Source organism: Mobula birostris, chromosome 6, assembly GCF_030028105.1.
Source record: "Mobula birostris isolate sMobBir1 chromosome 6, sMobBir1.hap1, whole genome shotgun sequence".
Lineage (NCBI taxonomy): Eukaryota > Metazoa > Chordata > Chondrichthyes > Myliobatiformes > Myliobatidae > Mobula > Mobula birostris.
The window spans coordinates 101,569,588-101,595,369 of NC_092375.1; the positions used below are offsets into that span (position 1 = coordinate 101,569,588).

Consider the following 25,782-nt stretch of genomic DNA (forward strand, 5'->3'; position numbering starts at 1 on the left):
AGCTCACCTCCTTCCTCTCCCCCCCCCCCCACCTTTTTATTCTGGCGTTGTCCCTCTTCCTTCTCATTCCTGAAGAAGGGTCTCGGCCTAAAACGTCCTTTCCATAGATACTGCCTGACCTGCTGAGTTCCTCCAGCAATTTGTGTATGTTGCTGCAAAATGTTGAGATAGTGTTCTTGAATTCGTGGACTATTCAGAAATCTGATAGCAGAGGGGAAGTAACTATTCCTAAAACGTTGAGTGTGTGTCTTCAGGCTCCCATACCTCCTCTCTGATAGCAATAATGAGAAGACGGCATTCCTGGATGCTGAGGATGCCAACTTTTTGAGGCATCACCTTTGGAAGATGTCCTCGATGGTAGGGAGTCTAGTGCCCATGATGGAGCTGGGAGAGTCTACAACTCTTCGGCAGCTTTTTCTGATCCTGTGCATTGGTGCCTCCATGCGATCAATCAGAATTCTTTTTTTCCTTGTCAGACCCAATATTGTACTCAGCCATTTTTGCATGGGAGCAATGGAGTTGCTTTGATTATCTGTTGATTGAGCAGCACTGCCCAGTGGTGATAAGGAATTGCCCAGTAACACCCATGTTTACTTTCTTATTGCATGATAGCTGCTACTGCTGAACGACCACTTAAGCTGCTGTCTGACGTGGCAGAAGCAGTGAAAGGGCAGGGCACCATTGCCTGGGTAGATTGTGGGTAAGTAATTGTTTAACATTCAATAAGAAATTGATAATCACTCTGCAAATATATTTGATTTAACCCGTTTCACTCTGTGTCATCGTAAAAGATCTTTGCCACATATTCCAAAGCATTCTCCATTCTCAGTACAACTAGAGTCATAAATTCCTAGCATCCTCCCTCCTATCGTCTACTTATGCCAACATTGACAACCCTTTGGACAAGATTTGTTTCTTAACATTATTTATTGATTTATCTTACAAATGGCTTTGTCTTAGATTTTGGATTACAGCAATTTTATTTTTGTAACCTGTATAAAATTAAAGGATACTGGAAGTAATCATTCATTAATATTCAGAGCTGATGAGTTTTCACACATAAAGTGCTGGAGAAATTCAGCAGTTTGTGAAGCATCTATAGAGAGAAATGAACCGTCGATGATTAAGGATGAGACCCTTCAGGGAATAGATTTAAAGTTTTCAGGATAGGCATACCTTATAAAGATTCCTCAGTGGAACAGAAAATCATAAACTCCAAAGCAATTCATACAAAATACTGAAAAAGTGCATATAAATGTTTGAAATGTTGACGGTTTTATTCTTTTCCCTAGATGCTGCCTGACCTGCTGAGTTCCTCCAGCATTTTGTGTGTTTTGCTATGGATCTTTCAGCAAAAATCTCTTGTGTTTATGATGTATGTTCCAGTGAGCTATTCATTTTTAATTTCTGGTTCCTTTCAACTCATCTCCATTCCCAAATTGCGATATTAGAATGGCATTGATCAGACTACACTTGGAGTATAGTGAGCAGTTTCAGGCCCCTTACCTAAGAAAGGATGTGCTGGCATTGGAGGGGGTTCTGAAGAGGTTTACAAAAATGATCCAGGGAATGAAGGGGTTAACTTGTGAGGAACATGTGATGACTTTGGGTCTATATTCACTGGAGTTTGGTAGAATGAGGGGGAATCGCTTTGAAACCTATTGAGTATTAAAAGGCTTAGATAGTGGACGCAGAGAGGATGTTTCCTATAGTAGGAAAGTCTAGGACCACAGGGTACAGCCTCAAAATAAAAGGACGTCCCTCTAGAACAGAGATGAAGGGGAATTTCTGTAGCCACAGATTGTTGTATCTGTGGACTTCATTGCCACTGACTGCCATGGGGGCCAAGTCTTTGGGTTTATTTAAAGTGGTGGATAGGTAATTAGTAAGGGCGTCAAAGGTTACGGGGAGAAGGAAGGAGAATGGGGTTGAGAGGCATAATAGATCAGCCTTGATGAAATGGCAGAGGAGACTCGATGGGTTGAATGGCTTAATTTTACTCCTGTAGTCTTACAGAAGGATAGAATTTGAACACTTAAGCTTCTGCTGACTCCTGCAATGTTATTAGTCCAATTTCTCTGTTGTTTCTTGTGACCCTGTAGTTTTCTTTTCCTTACAGCTGCTTCAAGCCCTCTGAAAGCCACAAATGAATGAGCCTCTGTTGCCTCATACAGCTAAGCCTGTTAGATATTAGCAATTTGTTGCACAAAGATTTATTTCCACATGTCACCTTTGTTTCTTTTGCCAATCAACTTAACATCAACTGTGCTTCTCATCAACTGTGCTTCTCAATCTTTCCCCAATTTCCCTCTATCTCTCAAAGTCATGGTAAAGTAATTTTATTATCAAAGTACGTGTAGGTCACCATATACCACCTTGAGGTTCATTTTCTTGCAGGTATTTACAGGAAAATAGAGACAGGAATTTATGAAAACTGCACATAAAGACTGAGAAACAGCCAATGTGCAAAAGAAGACAAATTGTGAAATTAAAAGAAATAAGTAAAACTGAGTTCATTTATATTATTTATTTATATAAATAATGAGTTGTAGAGTCTTTGAAATTTAGTCTATAGTTTGTAGAATCAATTCAGAATTCAGGTGAATGAAATTATCCATGCTGGTTCAGGAGTCTGATGACGGTCGGTTACTAACTGTTCCTAAACCTGATAGTGTGGAACCTAAGGCTCCTGTAGCTCCTGCCTGATAGTAGTAACAAGAAGTCTCTCCCCCCCCCCACCCATTCCCCAATTGTTTTCCAATCTTCTCTACACTGCCCACAATCCTAGTCCTTCCTTTTCTGCCCCACACCCTGTTATAGAGGTTTGTCAACCCTAAAATCAACCTATTGAAATTGTTTCTCCATTAACTCAAAGTTGAGAAATCAATAAGTGTTCTCCAGAGAAGGTTCGGTGTGCATGTTTGTGAAGCATTAAATATATACATTAAATATATAAGTACAGGTGTCCCCCGCTTTTTGAACGTTCACTTTACGAAACCTCAGTGTTACGAAAGACCTACATTAATTTCCTGTTTTCGCTAACAGAAGGTGTTTTCATTGTTACGAAGAAAGGCAGCGCGCGGGAAAAAAAGCGCGCGATAAAAAATCAGCGCACAATAAAAATGACAGCGCGCACCCCAAGCAGCCGCTCTCCCCCGGATTCAGAACGGCATTCTAGCCGGCATTGCGTAAACACGTGCCTGTGAGCCGCTGTTTGCAAGGTGAGTTCTAAGGTATCGGAAAAGCCTGAAAGAGCTCGTAAGGGTGTTACATTTAGCGTAAAACTAGACATAATTAAGCGTTTCGATCGTCGTGAATGAAGTAAGGACAAAGTGAGTTTGGCTTGTGGAAGCTGACAAACATGATGTTGAAGAGGTTTGGGCATCCCATGACCAAGAACTGATAGATGAAGAGCTGATGCAATTGGAAGAGGAAAGGATAATAATTGAAACCAAATGAGTAATGATAAAGTAGGACTTTAATTTTGAAAGGGTACGTCGGCTTAAGGCATATTTGTGGGATGGTTTGAGTGCTTACAAAGAACTGTATGATAGAAAATGCACGAGGCTAAGCAGTCAAGCAAGCCTTCCACATCAGCCACAGCAGACGACGAGCCTCGACCTTTGACATCGAGGAGGGCAGCCATAGGAGAAGATGAGCTGCCTGCCCTAATGGAAACAGATGACACCCCAGTGTCCCACCACCCCAACCTCCAGGCCGCGGACAGATACTGATTCTCGGAGAATGAAGTGGTAGCCGAGAGGCATCCAGCACGTCTTTAAGAAAAAAGCCGAAATAAACATGCTAATTAATTAGGTGCCGCCCGGCACGTAATTGTCGGCCCAGATCAGAGACAATTGCTGATTGCGTCGCCTCTGATCTGGGCCGACATTTACGTGCCGGCCAGCACCTAATTAATTAGCTTGTTTATTTCAGCTTTTTTCTTAAAGATGTGCTGTATGCCTCCCAGCTACCGCTGTACCCCTGCATGCTTCGCGGATTGGTATCGGTCGCTGCCCGGAGGATGGGGGCCACTGCACCACCCAGCCTGCAACGACTCAGCCTAACACAACATCATCAGTGTGCTCGCTGTCTTCCCGATTCCCGTAAGTGATACTACATTGTACATACATTATTTCTACTTTATATAGGCTGTGTATTTTTATGTGTTATTTGGTATGATTTGGCAACTTTGTAACTTAAAGGTTACAGGAGAGAGTGTTTTTGCCAACAGCGCTTGTGTGAGATTTTCTGCCGAGAGCGCTTGCATGAGATTTTCGGTACAGAGAACAGTGCCGGCAATGATTGTGAAAAAGTATTTCTACTTTATATAGACAGTGTATTTATCATATCATTCCTGCTTTTACTGTATGTTACTGTTATGTTACGTTTTAGCTGTTATTTGGCATGATTTGGTAGGTTATTTTTGGGTCTGCGAATGCTCACAAAATTTTCCCATATAAATAAATAGTAATTGCTTCTTCGCTTTACAACATTCCAGCTTACGAACCGTTTCATAGGAACGCTGTACCTTCAGATGGCGGGGGAAACCTGTATACAGAAACCAGAATTAGGAAAATAGTATAGGTACCAATGACATAGGTAGGAAAAGGGATGAGGTCCTGAAAGGAGAATATAGGGAGCTAGGAAGGGAGTTGAGAAAAAGGACCTCAAAGGTAGTAATCTCGGGATTACTGCCTGTGCCACGCGACAGTGAGAGTAGGAATGCGATGAGGTGGAGAATAAATGCGTGGCTGAGGGATTGGAGCAGGAGGCAGGGATTCAAGTTTTTGGATCATTGGGACCTCTTTTGGCACAGGCGTGACCTGTACAAAAAGGACGGGTTACACTTGAATCCTAGGGGGGCCAATATCCTGGCAGGGAGATTAGCGGGGGCTACTGAGGTGACTTTAAACTAGAATGGTTGTGGAGTGGGAATCAAATTAAAGAGGCTAGGCGTGAGGAGGTTAGTTCACAACAGGGGGATGGGAACCAGTGCAGAGAGACAGAGGGGTGTAAAGTGAGGGTAGAAGCAAAAAGTACTAAGGAGAAAAGTAAAAGTGGCAGGCCGACAAATCCAGGGCAAGCATTAAAAAGGGCCACTTTTCAGCATAATTGTATAAGGGCTAAGAGAGTTGTAAAAGAGCGCCTGAAGGCTTTGTGTGTCAATGCAAAGAGCATTCGTAATAAGGTGGATGAATTGAAAGTGCCGATTGTTATTAATGATTATGATATAGTTGGAATCACAGAGACATGGCTCCAGGGTGACCAGGGATGGGAGCTCAACGTTCAGGGATATTCAATATTCAGGATGGATAGACATGAAGGAAGGGGAGGTGGGGTGGCGTTGCTGGTTAAAGAAGAGATGAACGCAATAGAAAGGAAGGACATAAGCCGGGAAGATGTGGAATCGATATGGGTAGAGCTGCGTAACACTAAGGGGCAGAAGACGCTGGTGGGAGTTGTGTGCAGGCCACCTAACAGTAGTAGTCAGGTCGGAGATGGTATTAAACAGGAAATTAGAAATGTGTGCAATAAAGGAACAGCAGTTATAATGGGTGACTTCAATCTACATGTAGATTGGGTGAACCAAATTGGTAAAGGTGCTGAGGAAGAGGATTTCTTGGAATGTATGCGGGATGGTTTTTTGAACCAACGTGTCGAGGAACCAACTAGCGAGCAGGCTATTCTAGACTAGGTATTGAGCAATGAGGAAGGGTTAATTAGCAATCTTGTCGTGAGAGGCCCCTTGGGTAAGAGTGACCATAATATGGTGGAATTCTTCATTAAGATGGAGAGTGACATAGTTAATTCAGAAACAAAGGTTCTGAACTTAAAGAGGGGTAACTTTGAAGGTATGAGACGTGAATTAGCTAAGGTAGACTGGCAAATGACACTTAAAGGATTGATGGTGGATATGCAATGGCAAGCATTTAAAGGTTGCATGGATGAACTACAACATTTGTTCATCCCAGTTTGGCAAAAGAATAAATCAAGGAAGGTAGTGCACCCGTGGCTGACAAGAGAAATTAGGGATAGTATCAATTCCAAAGAAGAAGCATACATATTAGCCAGAGAAAGTGGCTCACCTGAGGACTGGGAAAAATTCAGAGTTCAGCAGAGGAGGACAAAGGGCTTAATTAGGAAGGGGAAAAAAGATTATGAGAGAAAACTGGCAGGAAACATAAAAACTGACTGTAAAAGCTTTTATAGATATGTAAAAAGGAAAAGACTGGTAAAGACAAATGTAGGTCCCCTGCAGACAGAAACAGGTGAATTGATTATGGGGAGCAAGGACATGGCAGACCAATTGAATAATTACTTTGGTTCTGTCTTCACTAAGGAGGACATGAATAATCTTCCAGAAATAGTAGGGGACAGAGGGTCCAGTGAGATGGAGGAACTGAGCGAAATACATGTTAGTAGGGAATTGGTGTTAGGTAAATTGAAGGGATTGAAGGCAGATAAATCCCCAGGGCCAGATGGTCTGCATCCCAGAGTGCTTAAGGAAGTAGCCCAAGAAATAGTGGATGCATTAGTGATAATTTTTCAAAACTCGTTAGGTTCTGGACTATTTCCTGAGGATTGGAGGGTGGCTAATGTAACTCCACTTTTTAAAAAAGGAGGGAGAGAGAAACCAGGGAATTATAGACCGGTTAGCCTAACGTCGGTGGTGGGGAAACTGCTGGAGTCAGTTATCAAGGATGTGATAACAGCACATTTGGAAAGCGGTGAAATGATCGGACAAAGTCAGCATGGATTTGTGAAAGGAGAATCATGTCTGACGAATCTCATAGAATTTTTTGAGGATGTAACTAGTAGAGTGGATAGGGGAGAACCTGTGGATGTGGTATATTTGGATTTTCAGAAGGCTTTTGACAAGGTCCCACACAGGAGATTAGTGTGCAAACTTAAAGCACATGGTATTGGGGGTAAGGTATTGGTGTGGGTGGAGAATTGGTTAGCAGACAGGAAGCAAAGAGTGGGAATAAACGGGACCTTTTCAGAATGGCAGGCGGTGACTAGTGGGGTACCGCAAGGCTCAGTGCTGGGACCCCAGTTGTTTACAATATATATTAATGACTTGGATGAGGGAATTAAATGCAGCATCTCCAAGTTTGCGGGTGACACGAAGCTGGGTGGCAGTGTTAGCTGTGAGGAGGATGCTAAGAGGATGCAGGGTGACTTGGATAGGTTGGGTGAGTGGGCAAGTTCATGGCAGATGCAATTTAATGTGGATAAATGTGAAGTTATCCACTTTGGTGGCAAAAATAGGAAAACAGATTATTATCTGAATGGTGGCCGATTAGGAAAAGGGGAGGTGCAACGAGACCTGTGTGTCATTATACACCAGTCATTGAAAGTGAGCATGCAGGTACAGTAGGCAGTGAAAAAGGCGAATGGTATGCTGGCATTTATAGCGAGAGGATTCGAGTACAGGAGCAGGGAGGTACTACTGCAGTTGTACAAGGCCTTGGTGAGACCACACCTGGAGTATTGTGTGCAGTTTTGGTCCCCTAATCTGAGGAAAGACATCCTTGCCATAGAGGGAGTACAAAGAAGGTTCACCAGATTGATTCCTGGGATGGCAGGACTTTCATATGAAGAAAGACTGGATGAACTGGGCTTGTACTCGTTGGAATTTAGAAGATTGAGGGGGGATCTGATTGAAACGTATAAGATCCTAAAGGGATTGGACAGGCTGGATGCAGGAAGATTGTTCCCGATGTTGGGGAAGTCCAGAACGAGGGGCCACAGTTTGAGGATAGAGGGGAAGCCTATTAGGACCGAGATTAGGAAAAACTTCTTCACACAGAGAGTGGTGAATCTGTGGAATTCTCTGCCATAGGAAACAGTTGAGGCCAGTTCATTGGCTATATTTAAGAGGGAGTTAGATATGGCCCTTGTGGCTACGGGGGTCAGGGGGTATGGAGGGAAGGCTGGGGCGGGGTTCTGAGTTGGATGATCAGCCATGATCATAATAAATGGCGGTGCAGGCTCGAAGGGCCGAATGGCCTCCTCCTGCACCTATTTTCTATGTTCTATGTTTCTATAATGACACTTATCACCAGCAAGTTGAAGAACACAGTAAAGAACTCTTGTTGCAATTGTACAATGCTTTGTTACAGTCCTGTGTGTAGGTTTGATACTCATGGACAAGGAGGAATAAGCTTGACTTCATCTAGATTAGAGCCTTTGCAAAAAGTTAGTTTTCCTCAATCTATTCTTGGGATGATGATGAAGTCCTTTGAAGGGAGTAGAGATAGATTGGCACCTTAGTTGAGTTTATAAGAATGAGACCTGTCAGATTCTTGGAAGAATTCTCAAGCTAGGTGATAAGAGGCTGCTGCCTCTAATTGTAGAGTAGAACAGATATAATTAGTTTTATATAAAATAAGATTATCTTTATTTGTCACGTACATTGAAATATTCAGTGAAATGTGCGTTTTCGTCAATGACCATCATGGTACAGATATGTGCTGGGGGCAGCCCACAAGTGTCACCATGCTTCCGGCCAACATAGCATGCCCAGAACTCACTAACCCCAATGTTTTTGGAATGTGCAATGTGGGAGGAAATGCATGGGGTCAGAGGGAAAACATACAAGTTTTTTACAGAGAGCAGCAGAATTGAACCCAGGTTGTTGGCACTTTAATAGTGTTATGCTAACATGCCACAATTTTAGGATTCCTATGACTAAGATGAGGAAAATCTTCTTAGTGAAAAGACTTTAAGCCTTTGGAGGTTTCTATCTTAGAAAGGTGTGGATGCTCGATCTCTCAGTTCATTCTGTACAGGAATGTTAAGGAATTAAGCAGAAGAGTGGATGTATTGTTCAGCTGAAATCAGTGAATTGCAGAGCAGATCTTAAGCAGCTTCATTACCTGCTTAACAGGAATTTTCATGATCACGATTAAAAGTCTTTTTTTCATAATCTCACTGATTTTAACTTCTCCACCTGATATATTGCTATTCCAATATGTCTCTGGGTGATTACACTAGGAGTTTGGATTGCTATTAACATACCACTGTGCTACCATTCCTAAATAATTGCCCTGTCTTTTTCAGCCTTGATTCTACAGAGGTTTACTAAATCCTTTGTCCTTTGAGTTCTAAATGAATACTGTACAATAAACTTAAATTATTTAATGTTGAAGATTTTGGTAAACTTCTGCTACAAGGAATCAGAAAGAAAAGGGTATGAAAGTAAATAAGTGGAAATTATTACTGCTGGCAGGTTTGATAAGTACCCAAAGGACACAGATTTAAAATAATTGGCTGAAATAAAAAAAAACAGGAGATGAGAATATTCAGCCAGTTACAATCTGGAATCCCAGTATACAAGGGTGGTGGACACAGGTTCAGTAATAACTATCAAAAGGAAATGCATAAATACTTGGGGAGGAAAATATGCTAGTTTAAGGGGAAATAGGGAGGGAATTGGACTGGACTAATTGGATAGCCCTTTCAAAGCTAAACCCAGCAATGTCCTGAATGACCTCCTGTGCTGGGCATTTCACAGCTGGAATCCTAAAACCCTAGAAAGAAAGTACTCAAAACGACACATCATTCAGCATCTGAAGAATCTTTTTAGTTTCAGGAATAGATTCTTTTGCATGATTTGGAAGGTAGCCCAGGTAGACAGCTTTAAAAGGGAGCAAAACAAAGGGAAATCAGACAAAATGTAAAATATGCATGTGCACAAATGGTATGACCTGAAAAGTACTTAGGAGGTAAATGATGGAAAGGAATTATGGGCACGTAGAAGAGCAAGCTGATGCCGCGAAAGCGAAAAGCAATTTCTAAGCGTACTTAGAATATAGAACATTACAGCATAATATAAGCCCTTCGGTTCATGATGTTCTGCCAGTCCTTTAATCTTCTTCAGGATCAATCTAACTTTTCCCACCTTCATAACCCTCCATTTTTCTATCATTCGTTTGCCTATCTAAGAGTTTCTTAACTGCCACTAAGGTATTTGCCTCTACCACCACCTCTGTCAGGGTGTTCCACACACCCACCACCTCTGACATCCAGCCTGTACTTCCCACCAATCACCTTAAAATTATGCCTCCTTGCTTTAGCCACTTCCACCCTGTGAAAAAGTCTCTGGCTATCCACTCAATGTATGGCTCTTATCTTTTTGTACACCTCTGTCAAATCACACCTCATCCTCCTTTGCTCCAAAGAGAAAAGCCCTGGCTCGCTCAACCTATTTTCATAAGCCAAGCCCTCTAGTCCAGACAGCATCTGGTAAATCTCCTCTGCACCCTCTCTAAAGCTTCTGCATCCAGAATTGAACACAATATTCTAAGAACACACATCAAGGTTGCTGGTGAACGCAGCAGGCCAGGCAGCATCTCTAGGAAGAGGTACAGTCGACGTTTCAGGCCGAGACCCTTCGTCGGGACTAACTGAAGGAAGAGCTAGTAAGAGATTTGAAATTCAAATCTCTAACTAGTTCTTCCTTCAGTTAGTCCCGACGAAGGGTCTCGGCCTGAAACGTCGACTGTACCTCTTCCTAGAGATGCTGCCTGGCCTGCTGCGTTCACCAGCAACTTTGATGTGTGTTGCTTGAATTTCCAGCACCTGCAGAATTCCTCATGTTTACAATATTCTAAGTGTGGTCTAACCAACATTACATAGAGCTGTAAAAGATAAACTTTTTATATCTCTCTCGGAATATCCCAGGGTTCTTTAGATTATGAGGACACGCAGTCCTCTTTTTATTGTCATTTAGTAATGCATGCATTACAATCAATGAACTACTTCAGAAGTGAATTTTTTGTTGCAATATAGGAAATACAGCAGCCAGTTTGTGCAGAAAAATTGGCAAAAGCTGCCATGTGTCAGTGATGGGATATTTTATTTTTGTGATGCTGGTTAAGGAAACTGCCTTGCTCTTGTACATCCACTTGAGGGAGCAGATTGAGTCTCACTCAAATCTCCTGCCCAAAATAAGGCATCTCTAATATTGCAGCACTGGCAAGGGTCCTGGGGTGTTGTCTGTCATGGAGTCCCTGGTTTGTGCTTTCAGTCGTTAATCAGTAACCTATGCTGTAAAAGTACAGGTCGGCACTGGGTGAGGCAGTGGCACGAAAGCTCCTGATAGTTTGATAGTCAGCCAACAGTAACTGCCCAAGATCATTGCTAAATAATGGAAACCTCAATGAGATATCAGCAGCAGTGGGGGGAAAATTCACAGCAGAAATTCAAATGCATTTTTGTGGTTCCATCGTTGTGTTTTTAGATTGTACAGAGGATAATTTCTTCTTTTCATACAGCACAGGAGGGAGTAGCAATTAATTTGTCATGCAAATTGGTTCTTTTGTTTAGCAGTCATCTTTTTGCTAAAATCATAAATATTTTGACCAAGTAATGCTTAAACTGAAAGAATAAATATTGGTAGCATGGTTGATTATGGACATAGGCCAGTATATGATCAGGAATGGATGGTGGACATTTTATTCCATGATCTCCTGGGCTGTGTACAGTAAAGTAATTTGATGTTCCTTTGTTGCCCTTGTAACTAAAGTCAGCATTCATCAGGAATGGAATTCCATGTTTATGTGATTTGTATCTCATTCGGTGGCGTAGGACCTGATATAGAAATTGGGCCCTGGAAATTTCTAGTTTGTGAGCAACTGCTCATCCTAATTTTCTGTCATTCTTTCTATCCCTTAATAGCACTGTTTCTTAATTAAGTATAGTTTTCCTGTTCAAAACATCATTTGGCTGTACTTAAGTTTCAAGGGCAGTTTCTGCAATTTATAAAACAATGAGACAACTTATTCAGATTTTTTTCTGAGGAAAAGGCCATTCATTACTGCCCTCTGAATTCCACAGGGCCCCAACGGTTTATTCCATTGTTTGTGATGAACAATTCTATCAGGAGTTATAAGCTCCCGATGCAAGTTTACAAAATTATGAGAATATATTTTTCTAGGGTAGAAATGTTAGGTACTAGAAGGCATGCATTTAAGACAAGAGGGAGAAAGTTTAAAGGAGATGTGTGCGGCAAGTTTTTTACACTGAGAGTGGTAGGTGCTTGGAATGGGCTGCCAAAGGGGGTGTTAGAAATAGATTCAATAGTGGCACTTGAGAGGCTGTTAGACAAATGAATATGCAGGGAATGAAGGGATAGGGTGGCATGGCAGTGTAGCAGTTAGCATGTTATTACAGTGCCAGCGACCCGAATTCAAGTCCCACTGCTACTTGTAAGGAGTTTGTACATTCTCTCCATTATTGTGTGTGTTTCCTGTGGGTGCTGTGGTAGAGTCCAGAGATGTATGGCTTACGGTTAGTAAGAAGCTCTTGTAGGATCAGCACATTCTCAGGCTGTGTTGGTCGTTGACACAAACGATGTATTTCACTGTATGTTTCCATGTTTTGGTGTACATGTGGCACATAAAGCTTATCTTTATGGATCATTTACAGGCAGAAGAGATTTAGTTTAATTTAGCGTAGTGTGCGGTGTAGACATCATGGTCCAAGGGGCCTGCTCCTGTGCTGTGTTCTATGTCCACAAAAACATCCTCTTTTAGCCAAACCTAGAGGTTAAACAAGATGGTATTCTTTTTCTCTAGAACTGTGTAAATTGAGCAGGGCCATAATTATGCTATTAGAGAATCAAGAGATATGGGTCATTGCAAGAAAATGCCACTGAGGTGAAAGGTCCGCCAAAATGTTATTGACAGGCCTCAAGGTCTACAGCTTCTATTACTCAAGTTCTTGTGTCTTGGGTTACAGAAGAGTATTGTTTCAGCATGCGTAGTGTTACGTAACCGGCAACAATGAATATTAATCGAGACAGGTTATATAAAAACAACCAAACGTTTGTTAAACACTAAGAGCTTCCTAAGAGCTTCTCTTTCTTCAAATTCCCTTTTTTTAAGGGCTTCTCATTCTTCAAATTCCCTTTTTTATTAGCTTCTCTTTCGGCCATTTCCACTTTAAATGTTTCAAACTTTAACTATTCAAGATGCAACTGCATTTCCAGATTACTCAGTGGAATCTTACCTAACACCTCCTGATCAAACAATTCCAAATTAATATAATGTTCAGCAATTTTTCTTTGTATGAAAGCCTTGGTGGAATTTCTCGTAATCCCTTTAATATCCAAACTCTTAACCATCTCCAGTACGGCAGGTTTTCTTGCAGTCTCTGAAAATCCCGAGTCAGGCGTCTTTAAAAACCCGTCAACATCCATTGTTGCCGAATACAACACACACACCAATCAAACCAAACAAAAATCAGGTATTCCCTTTTACCAAATCAAAATGGCAATTACCAGCACTTAAACTCAAAATTGGAACATATCCCACGAGCCCCCACAAAATTATGTTACATAACCGGCAACAATGAATATTAATCGAGACAGGTTATATAAAAACAACCAAACACTTATTAAACACGTATAAACAATAAGGAAAAAAAAAACAAAAGAAAGCTTTAACCGGAGGTTAACAGGTACGCAGTTGTTCACCAATTCGCCACTCGGCTCTGGTTCTTAAAGCGTTAAATGCTGAAAACAGTTCTTAAAGTGATACAGTCAGATATAATTCTTAAAGTGATAACTTCGAAAGTCCAACAGTTTTACACATTCAATTGGGAGAGACTTCTCTGGAGGAAGATTTCTTCACCGACGCACCTTTACTGCCGGTTCTGTCCACAGGATTCCCAGTGCCGAAATTAAACAGTTTAAATCGACTGACCTTAAATTCCTTTTAGAGAGAGCACCTTTTTGTATGAACTCATTGCCCTTTTACAAGAGTTATCTCGATGCAGATTCTCTCAGTCGAAGACTCAATAAGGTCGATCCTTTATTAAACTGCCAAACGATGCCGACTTCTCTCGATCCTTCACTTCGATGAATTCTTCACTCTCCCTTCAAAACTGTCGGAATTGAGTAAATTGGCACTTCCAGCCACAAATTCCCAGTCCAAATACAATATCTTGTAAGAGAATGCACCTTCCGTTTTAAAAATGAAACTGCATCACAAAAGCATACACACAACAGAAACGGAGGCACAACACATTCCACCTGGAAATCTACAAACTCAAAAACCTACTGCGTCACCTGAGTCGACCTTTATATAGTCATGGGGCACGTCATCACGTGACCTCACATTGGCGGGAAAATCACGTCAGGTGACCTCCAAAAGACCATTACATCATTCTCACAAAAAAACAGATCTCCTTGAGCATGTAACAGTAGAAGGAATAATTTCATCAGAAAAAACCGTAACTGACCTTACTAATAAAAGATGATCAATAAGTTTAGTAGAGAATTCAAGAGAAACTTTTCCCTGAGTATGGATAAGATGTGGAATTCACTGTCTGTTTGAAAGAGTAGTTAAACATAATAGCAGAAGTGCATATGAGGGATAATGATGGATATTTGGAGGAGAGGAGGATCATGAGGAGTGTATTACTGTTAGGATGAATAGCTTGATCCTGTGCTCTGAACACTTGGCAACAATTTTAAGTATTTGTAATTTGTGAAATCAGAGTGTTGCTCCTCAGAAATGGAAATGGAAAGAAACCACCTGTAGTACTGGTGTTGGTTTATTATAGTCACATGTACCAAGATACACTGAAAAGTTTGTCTTGCATGCTGTTGATACAGATCAAATCATTGTACAGTGCACTGAGATAGAATAAGGTAAAACAATAACATTGCAGAATAAAGTGAAAAACTGCCCTGTAGGTAAACAGTAGTGCAAAATCATTACGAGGTAGATTGTGAGGCCCGGAGTCCATCTTATCGTGCAAGTGGTCTGTTCAAGAGTCTGATAATTGCAGGATAGAAGCTGTCCTTGAGCCTGACGGTGCAGGTTTTCGGGGGTTTGATGAGAAAATGTGCGGGATGAGTAATGTACGATTGAAATTTGTTTCTCAATTGAATGAGCTGGCAAGTAACTTTATCTCTATTGTTTCTCAGAGATTGAAAGGCTCACATATCGGTGCTTTCCAGATCCTGTATTTTCTTTTAACCAGAAAAATGTTGATTGTTTTGCTTTCATGATGATCAAGTGCTTGCCAAGATAACTTGGGAACACCACTTGCTGGTGACCTGGAATGGATTAAGCCCTAACATCAGTTTAATCTGTGGTAATGTATAAGGATCCTGACAAACAATTTTTGGAAATCCTAAAGGATGGAGGAATTGCAGTTGTTGCATGTTTATTTTCTAAACAGGGGAGCAAATTCAGAAGTAAGAGGTGGAAAAGGACTTTAGAGTTCTCGTGCAGGATTCCTTAAAGCTTAACTTGCAGGTTGAGTTGGTGGTAAGGAAAACAAATGCAATGTTAGTATTCATTTCAAGAGGACTAGAATACGAAAGCAAGGATGTAACACCGAGGTTTTATAAGACATTAGTCAGACTATATTTGGAGTATTGTGAGCAGTTTTGGGTCCCTTTTCTAACAAAAGGATGTGCTGGCATTGGAAAGTATCTAGAGGAGGTTCACAAGAATGATTACAGGGATGAAAGGATTAACATATGAGGAGTGTTTGATGGCTCAGGGCCTGTACTCACTGACGTTCAGAAGAATGGAGAGGTGGATCTTACTGAAACCTATCAAATATCAAATAGGGGAGGGGAGGAGAAGATGGCAGTGCAATGCAGTGCGCGCGACCGCTCTGAAATGATATCGTATTTGTGAAGTAGGATGCCGTGCACAATCCTGATTTGATGGAGACAGACGTGAGAAGCACGGAGGAACATCTGGAGAAACTTCTGAAATGCCTGCTTCGCTGCTGCTGCTACTGTGCAATCGAGAATCTCCGGAGGGGAAGGCCCCAAATCCTCGGCTTTGCCTATTGCCGGGGCCAGGGTTGAAGCACTCGGCAGAGATGGTGCTCGGTGTCAGAGGGCTGGTCGGAGGCTCGAAGTTTTCGGACGGACTCAAGAGTCGGCTGTGGTCGGGTGCTTCCAGGATGCTGCATTGGCAAGTTTGTGGCGCTGGAAGCTCATGGCAGGAAGAGGGTTTCTCTTCCTTCTACCGTCTGCGTGTGATGATGGGACTTTCGAGAGACCTTGAGACTTTTTTTTTACCGTGCCCATGATCTGTTCTTCATCAAATTACGGTATTGCTTTGCACTGTTGTAACTATATGTTATAATTATGTGGTTTTTGTCAGTTTTTTTAGTCTTGGTTTGCCTTGTGTTTCTGTGAAATCTTTCTGGAGGAGCATTGTATCATTTCTTAATGCATGCATTACTAAATGACAATAAAAGAGGACAGCATGTCTTCATAATCTAATATTGAAAGGCCTAGATAGTGTGGATGTGGAGAGGATGTTTTCAGTATTGGTGGAGTCTAGAAAGAGCCTCAGAATAGACTGAGGTCCCTATAGAACAGAGATGTGGAGGAATTCCTTCAGCCGCAGGGTGGTGAATCTGTAGAATTCATTGCCCTGGATGGCTGTGGAGGGCGTCCGTGGTATATTTAAAGTGGAGGTTGATAGGTTCTTGATTAGTAAGGACATTAAATGTTATGGGGAGACGGCAGAAGAATGGGGTTGAGAGGGATAATAAATCAGCCATGTTGGGGGAGACTTGGTATGCCTAAAGGCCTAATTCTGCTCATATATGGTCATATGCAGAACCTAAAGAATAATTCTGATTTGTAGTCATCTCACACTTGCTGTCTTCTTACAGGAACAATGAAAGCAGAAAGTTATGCAAGAAAGTGAAGGTGGATCCAGCTTCAAAGAAAAACGGTGTTGAATTGTTGCATTACAAGTAAGCAGAGTGATATCTATTAAAGACTGGGGTCTCAGATTTTTTTTTAACAGCTTGGTTACTATTGCACACAGTTTTCTTTGCAGGCCACAGATCATGTTCAGAACGAGAGCAGCAGATAGACTGCTGCAGGGGCTTTGCAGGTGCCCTTCTGAAGCTGGCTGTTGCTTCTAATTCTCCCACTGCCTTCCCTGCATGTGACTTCTCTTGCATCAGCATGGCTCATTGAGAGTGTAATCTGTTGTGCTGCTTTCTCTTTGCATTATGAAGGTGCCAGCATGGATGCTGTTTTTGAGTAGTAGCAGCCTGAGGGGAAGGGAAAGATCACACACTTCTGTGTGCATCCATGGTCCCTAATTGCTTTACAGCCAATGTATCTTGTAATTCAGTCACAGTTCAAATGTAGGAATCATAGCAGCCAATTTGTTTATAGATGCCACAACAAAATTACCCAGTTTGAAGTTAGCCAAGGGATAAATGTTGGCAAGGAGATCGAGATACTAGTACTTAAATGGTCATGATTGGCAATACTAGATCTTTATTTCAAATTAACTCCAAATTTAATTTAATTTAAATTCCCCCCAAGGTGAGACCAGAATGGTCTTGTAAAGCTGACCTTATTGAGGTTTGTAAAATCATGAGAGGCAAAGATAAAATGGATCATCTAGTCACAGTCTTGTTCCCACAGTAGGGAAGTCTAAAACTAGAGAGCATAACTTTAAGGTAGCATACACAAAATGTTGGGCGAACTCAGCTGGTCAGGTAGCATTTATGGAGAAGAATAAAGAGTCAATGTTTCAGGTTGGGACCCTTCATCAGGACTGCAAATGAAGGGGAAAGAAGCCTGAATACGGTGGGGGGAGGGCAAGGAGTACAAGCTGGAAGGTGATGGGTAAAGCCAGTTGTGGGGAAGGTAGGTGGACAGGGGAGGGGGATGAATTGAGAAGCATGGCGGTGATAGGCGGAAATAGTATGTGACCCTCAGGTTCGGCCAACATGCGTTTGTCTAGAGGAAGTCAGCCTTTGGCCCAGCCAAAATGAGAAATCTCGTTTGTGTGGGTGCTGCATGATGCGTTGCCCTGTTACAAATCCCAACCGCAAAATATCAGACAGTACACCATATGCAATTTAACGATTGAACTTTATAAATCTTAATCTGACTATAGGGTTGGTAAAGAAAATAAAAAGGAGAAAGGCCCATTTTAATGAAACAGTGTAACGTGCACGTTGGAGCTCACAGATTAGTCGATTCATTCCCCATTGACCTTCTCCAAGCATTGCTGACCGTCGGACCCTCGCTCCGAGTCCACTCCATCTGCCAGTCTACCAGCTCTTTCCATTTGCGTCTTCCCTTTTCATCTCTCTCCAAAACATCAGGAATCCCTGGTCCCAGACCCACAAGAAAGAACAACATGCCTCTCATTGGATAGCGCATATTCCATAGTCATCATTATCTCTAGTCATCACCCAAACACTGCTGCGACTCAGAAACCATTACCTTAGCAGAGAAACATTACAGAGAGGCCATTACATTAGCAGTGAAACCTTACAGCGCGTTATAGGTAAAAAGACTGGAAAGGAAGAAATCTGATAAGAGAGGAATGTGGACCATAGGAAAAAGGGAAGGAAGGGGGCATTCAGAGAGTGCTGATAGGCAGTTAAGGAGAAAAGAAGGGGAATGGAAAAGGAGAGAAGGGGAAGGAGGGACAAATTATCAGAAATTGGAGGAATTGACGTTCATGACAAAGACTGAAGGCTATGAGGAAATATAAGGTATTGCTCCTTCAACCAGAGAGTGGCCTCATTGTGGCAGTACAGGAAGCTCATATGGAAATGAGGAATGGGGAGTAGAATTAAATTAGTTGGCCACTGGGAAATCCTCCCCATTGCAGACAGAGTGAAGGTGCTGGACAAAATGGTCCCCCAACCAACATTGGGTATCACTGATGTAGAGGAGTTTGCACCAGGAACACAAGGTACAGTAGATGACCCCGACAGACTTGCAGGTGAAGAGTTGCCTTACCTGTATGGACTGTTTGGGGCACTAGTGAGGGTGGAGGTGAATGGGCAGGTGTAGCACTTAATCCTCTTGAAGGGATGATTGCCAGTACTGGGGAGGGACAGATGGACAAGAGAATCATGGAGAGAACAATCCCTGTGGTAGGAGTGAACCCGTCTACCTTTTCCCTCACCTGGCTTCACTTATCATCTTCCAGCTTGTACTCCTTTCCCTCCTCCCCCATCTTTTTATTCTGGTTTCTTCCCCCTTCCTTTCCAGTTCTGATGAAGGGTCTTGTCCTGATACATCAACTCTTTATTCCTCTCCATAGATGCTGCCTGACCTTCTGAGTTCCTCCAGCATATTGTGTGTGTTACTCTGGGTTTCCAGAACCTGTAGAATCTCTGCTGTTTTAGGTTTAAGGAGAGCGGGAGAATATTTCAAGGGGATCTGAGTGGCAAATCTTTCACAGAGAGGGTGGTGGTATTTGGGATGAGCTGTCTGAGGAACTAATGGAATCAGGTAAAATTATAATATTTAAAGGACAAGTACAGCTATTGTAAACGTTTTAGAGGGGTATGGGCCAAACTCAGTCAGAAAGTTCTAGATAAAGTGGACATGGAGAGGATGTTTCCAAATGTGGGAGAGTCTAGGACAAGAAAGCACGGCCTTGGGATACCACTAGAACACATATGAGGAGCAATTTCTTCAGCCAAAGGGTAGTGAATCTGTGGAATTCGTTGCAACAGATGGCTGTGGAGGCCAAGTCAATGGCTGAGTGTACTCAATGGGTTGAATGGCCTAATTCTGTTCCTGGGTCTTATGGACTTAAATTGGACTAGCTCAGGTAGGTAACTTGGGTCAGCATCAATGAGTTGGGTTTAATCAGAGTCAGATTTATTATCACCAGCATGTGACGTGAAATTTGTTAACTTAGCAGCAGCAGTTCAATGCAGTACATAATCTAGCAGAGAAAAAAAGATAATAATAAAAAATAAAATTTAAAAAAAATAATAAGTAAATCAATTACAGTATAGGTATACTGAATAAATTTTTAAAAATGTGCAAAACAGAAATACTGTTTATTTTAAAAAACGTGAGGTAGAGTCCGAAGATTCAGTGTCCGTTTACGAATTGGATGGCAGAGGGGAAGAAGCTGTTCCTGAATCGCTGAGTGTGTGCCTTCAGGCTTCTGTATCTCCTACCTGACAGTAACAGTGAGAAAAGGACAAGCCCTGGGTGCTGGAGGTCTTTAATAATGGACGCTGCCTTTCTGAGACACTGCTCCCTAAAGATGTCCTGGGTACTTTGTAAGCTAGTGCCCAAGATGGAGCTGACTTGATTTACAACCTTCTGCAGCTTCTTTCGGTCCTGTGCAGTAGCCCCTCCATATTAGACAGTGATACAGCCTGTCAGAATGCTCTCCACAGTACAACTATTAGAAGTTTTTGAGTGTATTTGTTGACATGCCAAATCGCTTCAAACTCCTAATGAAGTGTAGCTGCTGTCTTGCCTTCTTTATAACTACATTGATATGTTGGGACAAGGTTAGATCCTCAGAGATCTTGACACCCAGGGACTTGAAGCTCTCTTGTCTTACTGACGTTGAGTATCAGGTTGTTGCTGCGGTACCATTCCACTAGTTGGCATATATGATTCCTGTACGCCCTCTTGTCACCACATGAGATTCTACCAACAATGGTTGTATTGTCAGCAAATTTGTAGATGGTATTTGAGCTATGCCTAGCCAGGCAGTCATGTGTATATAGACAGTAGAGCAGTGAGCTAAGCACACACCCCTAAGGTGCACCACTGTTGATAGTCAGCAAGGAAGGATCCACACAGATTGTGGTCTTCCGGTTAAGAAGTCAAAGATCCAATTGCAGAGGGAGGTACAGAGGCCCAGGTTCTGCAACTTCTTAATCAGGATTATGGGAACGATGGTATTAAATGCTGAGCTATAGTTGATGAATTGCATCCTGACGTAGGTGTTTGTGTTGTCCAGGTGGTCTTAAGCCATGTGGAGAGCCATTGAGATTAAGGTTTCAAAGGTACATTTAATGTCAGAGAAATGTATACAATATACATCCTGAAATGCTTTTTCTTTGCAACCATCCATGAAAACAGAGGAGTGCCCCCAAAGAATGAATGACAGTGAAATGTTAGAACCCCAAAGTCCCCCCACCAGCAAAAAAAAAAGACATCGGCACCCTCCACTGAGCACTCAAGCATACAGCAAAGACACAGACTTTCAGTACCCCAAAGACTACTTGTTCATCTGGTATTCAACATACCACAGGCTCTCTCTCTCTCCCTAATAAGGGAGAAAGAGGTGTCTCCATTTCACAGCGAGAGGGGAGGAATAACAAACAACTTGCTGGTTTACGATGTTAAAAGTCTGTTGCGTCGCTTTTTCCAAGCTCTGGGCACACAGCCATAGATCTTCTGACTCCCACAACACACTGATCTCCTGCCGGGACAACGACCTTCAACCCGTCCATCTCCAGAGCCATGAAATCTCGGCCCCCCAAAGGCGAGCTGAGCTCTTAGGCCGTGCCCTTGGCATGTCATGAAACCCCAAGAGCAGGTTCCATTCCAGCAACGAGCTGAAGTCAGCGTGTAACTCCAGGTCAGGGTCTTCAAAAGAACCCTGAAAGGGAAAAATAGAGATATTAAAGGTGGAAATAGAGCTGTTCCCGAAGTTGCAAGCAAAAGAGTCACCGATAGGTGCGATTGTCTCCTCCTAAGCTCCTCCTCTTTGATGGTCTCTTTAAGGGCCTGTTTCCATGCTATATAATTCTTTGACTCTATAGTCATTTATTTTCTGACGAGGAAAGGTTGAGCAAGCTAGTGGTTCAAAGCTTCATTTTATTGTCAAAGTGTGCATGTACAATACAATTCTGATGTTCATCTTCTCCAGATAGCCAGGAAGTACAGAAAAAAACCCACGGGTGTTATTGAAAGAAAAGACATCAACCCCTTCCCTGCATGAAAAGGAAAAGGAACAAAACTCGCAAACCCCAAACCCCCACCCCCTCCCTCGCACGAAAACTAACAGATCACCCACACGGAAAATGGAGGCTGAAACATCAAGCCACTCAACCCCCTCCCTCACAAAAAACAGTGATGATAATATCAAACCTCCAACCCTCTCACTCACAAAAAGAACAGCGACAATAGCGTCAAATTTTCAACCCCCTTTCACACACAATAACTAACAGATCTCCCACACAGAAAAACAACAAGAACATCAAACCCCAAATGCCCAACACCTCCTCTCACAAAAACTAACATATTGCCCACCCAGAGGAGCCCCAACCTGCCAATTGGCAACAAGAAATGAAACACAGAAAACTGAAGGACAGCAATATAAACTACAATCTGGTAATCACTTAAATCTTAGAATTTAGAAAACATCCTCCCATCAGAATCAAACTCAGTCCTTCCGTGAAGAGCAATCACTGTGGCCTTCTGGACACGGTCGACCCGTGACCTCCATGGAGAGCGACCGCTGACGACCTCTGCATTCGCCTTGGTGCTTCAATCTTCCTCAACGCTTCAAAATGAAGTCGATCATGGCCCTGCACCCCATCACTGGTCTTCTCCATGAGGCAGTTCTCAGTCCCCTCCAGGGACAGCAAAGTGCTAGATCATTTGATCAAACTCCAAACTGCACGTCACATGGTCCAACAGTTTGCGAAGCATAATCAAGACAAAATGTACAATTGGAATCAGCATATGTCATGAAATTTGTTCACTTAGTGGCAGCAGTACAATGCACTACTGTGGCGACCCACATTCCAGCGCACACGAACCGGCTCACAGAACAGCGCGCGCCGGCAGAGAGGCCGGCCCCAAACAGGGCGTCAGGCCATCTTCACCAGCAGGGGGAAAATCCCGCGCGCGGAAAGGGTCTGGGAATATGCATTCCCCACAGCAGTCCCGCCCAGGGGAACAGGAAGGCTTTAAAGGAGGCTGCGAAGTTTGAATAAATCTCTTTTATCGCAACTCCAACTCACCGACTGCATGTCGTTATTCTAGCGCTGTGTGTAGCACACCGCTACAATTGGTGACCCCGACAGCCCAAACGATATTTGGACCAGAGATGACCGATGCTGCATCTGTTCATGCAGCTTTGTTAAAACTGCCAAGCTTCTGGACGCTGTGACCCCGCTTATGGTTCAGACAAGCGAAGCCCAATTCCACATTCAGCAGATAACCTCGGAGTCCACTCGCTACTACTACGTGGTGAGCTCACTCGACCAGGAGACAGCTGCACAAGTTGAGGAGTTTATACAGTCGCCCCCGGAGGACGGCAAATACACAGCATTCAAAGCCCTGCTCATAAGGACTTTTGGACTCTCACGGGCTGCCCACTTACTGCACCTGGATGGTTTGGGAGACAGGCCGCCATCGGCATTAATGAACGAAATGAACGAAATGCTGGCCCTGGCTGAAGGACACAAACCCTGCCTCATGTTTGAGCAGGCGTTCCTAGAGTAACTGCCCGAGGACATATGCCTGCTGCTGTCCGACGCAAATTTCAGCGACCCCCAGGAGGTGGCGGCCCGGGCAGGTGTGCTGTGGAATGCCAGGAAGGAGAGGGGGGCGTCCGTTGCACAGATCACCAAGCCGCGTGCCCAACGGCAGACCAGACCAGGCCCAGCAGCAGAGCCTACAAAACCCAGCGACGGGAGTGAGGAGCCCAACGAACAATGGTGCTTCTACCACCAGCGGTGGGGTACAGAGGCCCCCTGCTGTCGACCACCCTGCAAATTCCCGGGAAACGCCAGGGCCATCTGCCGCTGATGGCTACGGCGGCTGGCCTTCAGGACAGCCTCCTGTATGTCTGGGGCAAGCAGTCGGGACGCCACTTTTTGGTTGACACCAGAGCAGAGATCAGCGTTTTACCTCCAACGAGTTATGATACCCGCAACAGAGAACCGGGACCCCCTGAGGGCCGCTAATGGCAGCACAATATGAACCTACGGCACCCGCACGGTGCAGCTACAGTTCAGCTCCAGCCGGTTCACGTGGGACTTCACACTGGCTGCCGTGGCCCAACCACTCCTGGGGGTGGATTTTCTGCGAGCTCACAGCCTGCTGTTCGACCTGCAAGGGAAGCGACTAGTCCACACCAAGACTTTTCAAACGTTCTCCCTGGGTGAAGCCAAGTTGCCAGCCCCACACCTGGACTCCATCACGCTGTCCGACGATGAATTCACCAGGGTCCTGGCAGATTTTGCATCAGTTCTGACACCGCAGTTCACGGCAGCTATGCCCAGACACAGAGTACAGCACCACATCCCGACCCAGGGACCACCCCTCCACTCCCGTGCTCGAAGGCTCCCCCTGGACAAGCTCCGACTGGCGAAGGAGGAGTTCAAGAAGATGGAGGAATTGGGGATCATACGATGGTCCGACAGCCCATGGGCCTCCCCCCGTGCACATGGTGCCCAAGGCAACGGGAGGCTGGAGACCATGCAGCGACAACCGCAGGCTGAATGAGGCCACAACGCCAGACCGCTACCCTGTGCTGCACATTCAAGACTTTGCAGCAAACCTACACGGCGCAAGGATCTTTTCCAAGGTAGACCTCGTCCAGGGATACCATCAAATCCTGGTACATCCGGACAACATCCCCAAAACAGCACTCATTACCCTGTTCGGCCTTTTCGAACTCCTCCGAATGCCATTCGGCCTAAATAATGCCACACAGACGTTCCAGCGGCTAATGGATGCGATGGGACGCGACCTGGACTTTGCATTCATCTATTTGGACGACATCCTCATAGCCAGCAGTAGTTGTCAGGAGCATCTGTCCCACCTCTGTCAACTCTACGCCCGACTGAGCGAATTCGGCTTTACAATTAACCTGGCCAAATGCCAGTTCGGGCTCGACACCATCGACTTCCTGGGCCACAGGATTACTAAAAACGGGGCAACCCCTCTGCCCGCCAAGGTAGACGCGGTCCGCCACTTCCCCCGACCCAACACAACCAAAGGCCTGCAGGATTTCGTGGGTATGGTGAATTTCTACCACCGTTTCCTCCCCTCAGCAGCCCGAATCATGCGCCCCCTGTTCATCTTGATGTCAGGTAAGGGCAAGAACATTACCTGGGATGAAAAAGCTGTTGGCGCTTTCGTTAAAACCGAAGAAGCCTTGGCAAGCGCCATGAAGCTAGTGCACCCCAGAACAGACATTCCTACTGCCCTCACGGTGGACGCATCCAACACAGCAGTCGGTGGAGTGCTAGAACAACTCATCAAGAGTCGCTGGCAACCCCTGGCGTTCTTCAGCAAACACCTACAACCACCCGAACTCAAATACAGTGCTTTCGACCAGGAGCTATTGGCACTATACCTGGCAATCCCGCATTTCAGATACTACTTAGAAGGTAGGCCCTTCACCGCATTCACGGACCACAAACCTTTGCGTTCACTAAGGAGTCCGACCCCTGGTTGTCCGGCCAGCAACGACATCTGTCCTACATCTCCGAATACACGACAGACATCCGGCATGTCTCGGGAAAGGACAACGTCATGGTGGACGCACTATCCAGACCTACCATACAGGCCCTGTCCCAGGGGGTGGACTATGCAGCACTGGCGGAGGCACAGCAGGCAGACGATGAGACCCCTAGTTACAGAACTGCGGTCTCCGGTTTGCAGCTCCAAGACCTCCCTGTAGGCCCAGGTGAGAGGACCCTACTATGTGACGTAGCTACCGGCCAACCCTGCCCCGTCGTCCCGGCAGCCTGGCGGCGACGAGTTTTCGACTCCACTCACAACTTAGTGCACCCCTCCATCAGGACAACCGTCCGGCTGGTCGCCAGCAGGTTCACGTGGCATGGACTTCATAAGCAGGTCAGTGAATGGGCCAAAACGTGCATGCAGTGCCAAACAGCCAAGGTGCAGCGGCACATCAAGGCTCCGCCGCAGCAGTTCGAACCCACGCACCGGAGGTTCAACCACATCCATGTGGATATCGTGGGGCCCCTGCCAGTGTCGCGAGGAGCGCGGTACCTCCTAAC

At 44.2% G+C, this 25,782-nt stretch overlaps 1 protein-coding gene across 2 annotated transcripts in view; it reads left to right on the forward strand.

The window, feature by feature from the left end:
* The window catches only part of pdia5 (protein disulfide isomerase family A, member 5), a 219,476-nt gene that overhangs the window by 30,651 nt on the left and 163,043 nt on the right, over positions 1-25,782 (forward strand). For both annotated transcript variants that reach the window (XM_072260943.1, XM_072260944.1), the window contains 2 exons: positions 613-700; positions 16,666-16,749. In XM_072260943.1, the coding sequence (XP_072117044.1) occupies positions 613-700; positions 16,666-16,749 (172 nt within the window). The remainder of the gene's footprint in view (positions 1-612; positions 701-16,665; positions 16,750-25,782) is intronic.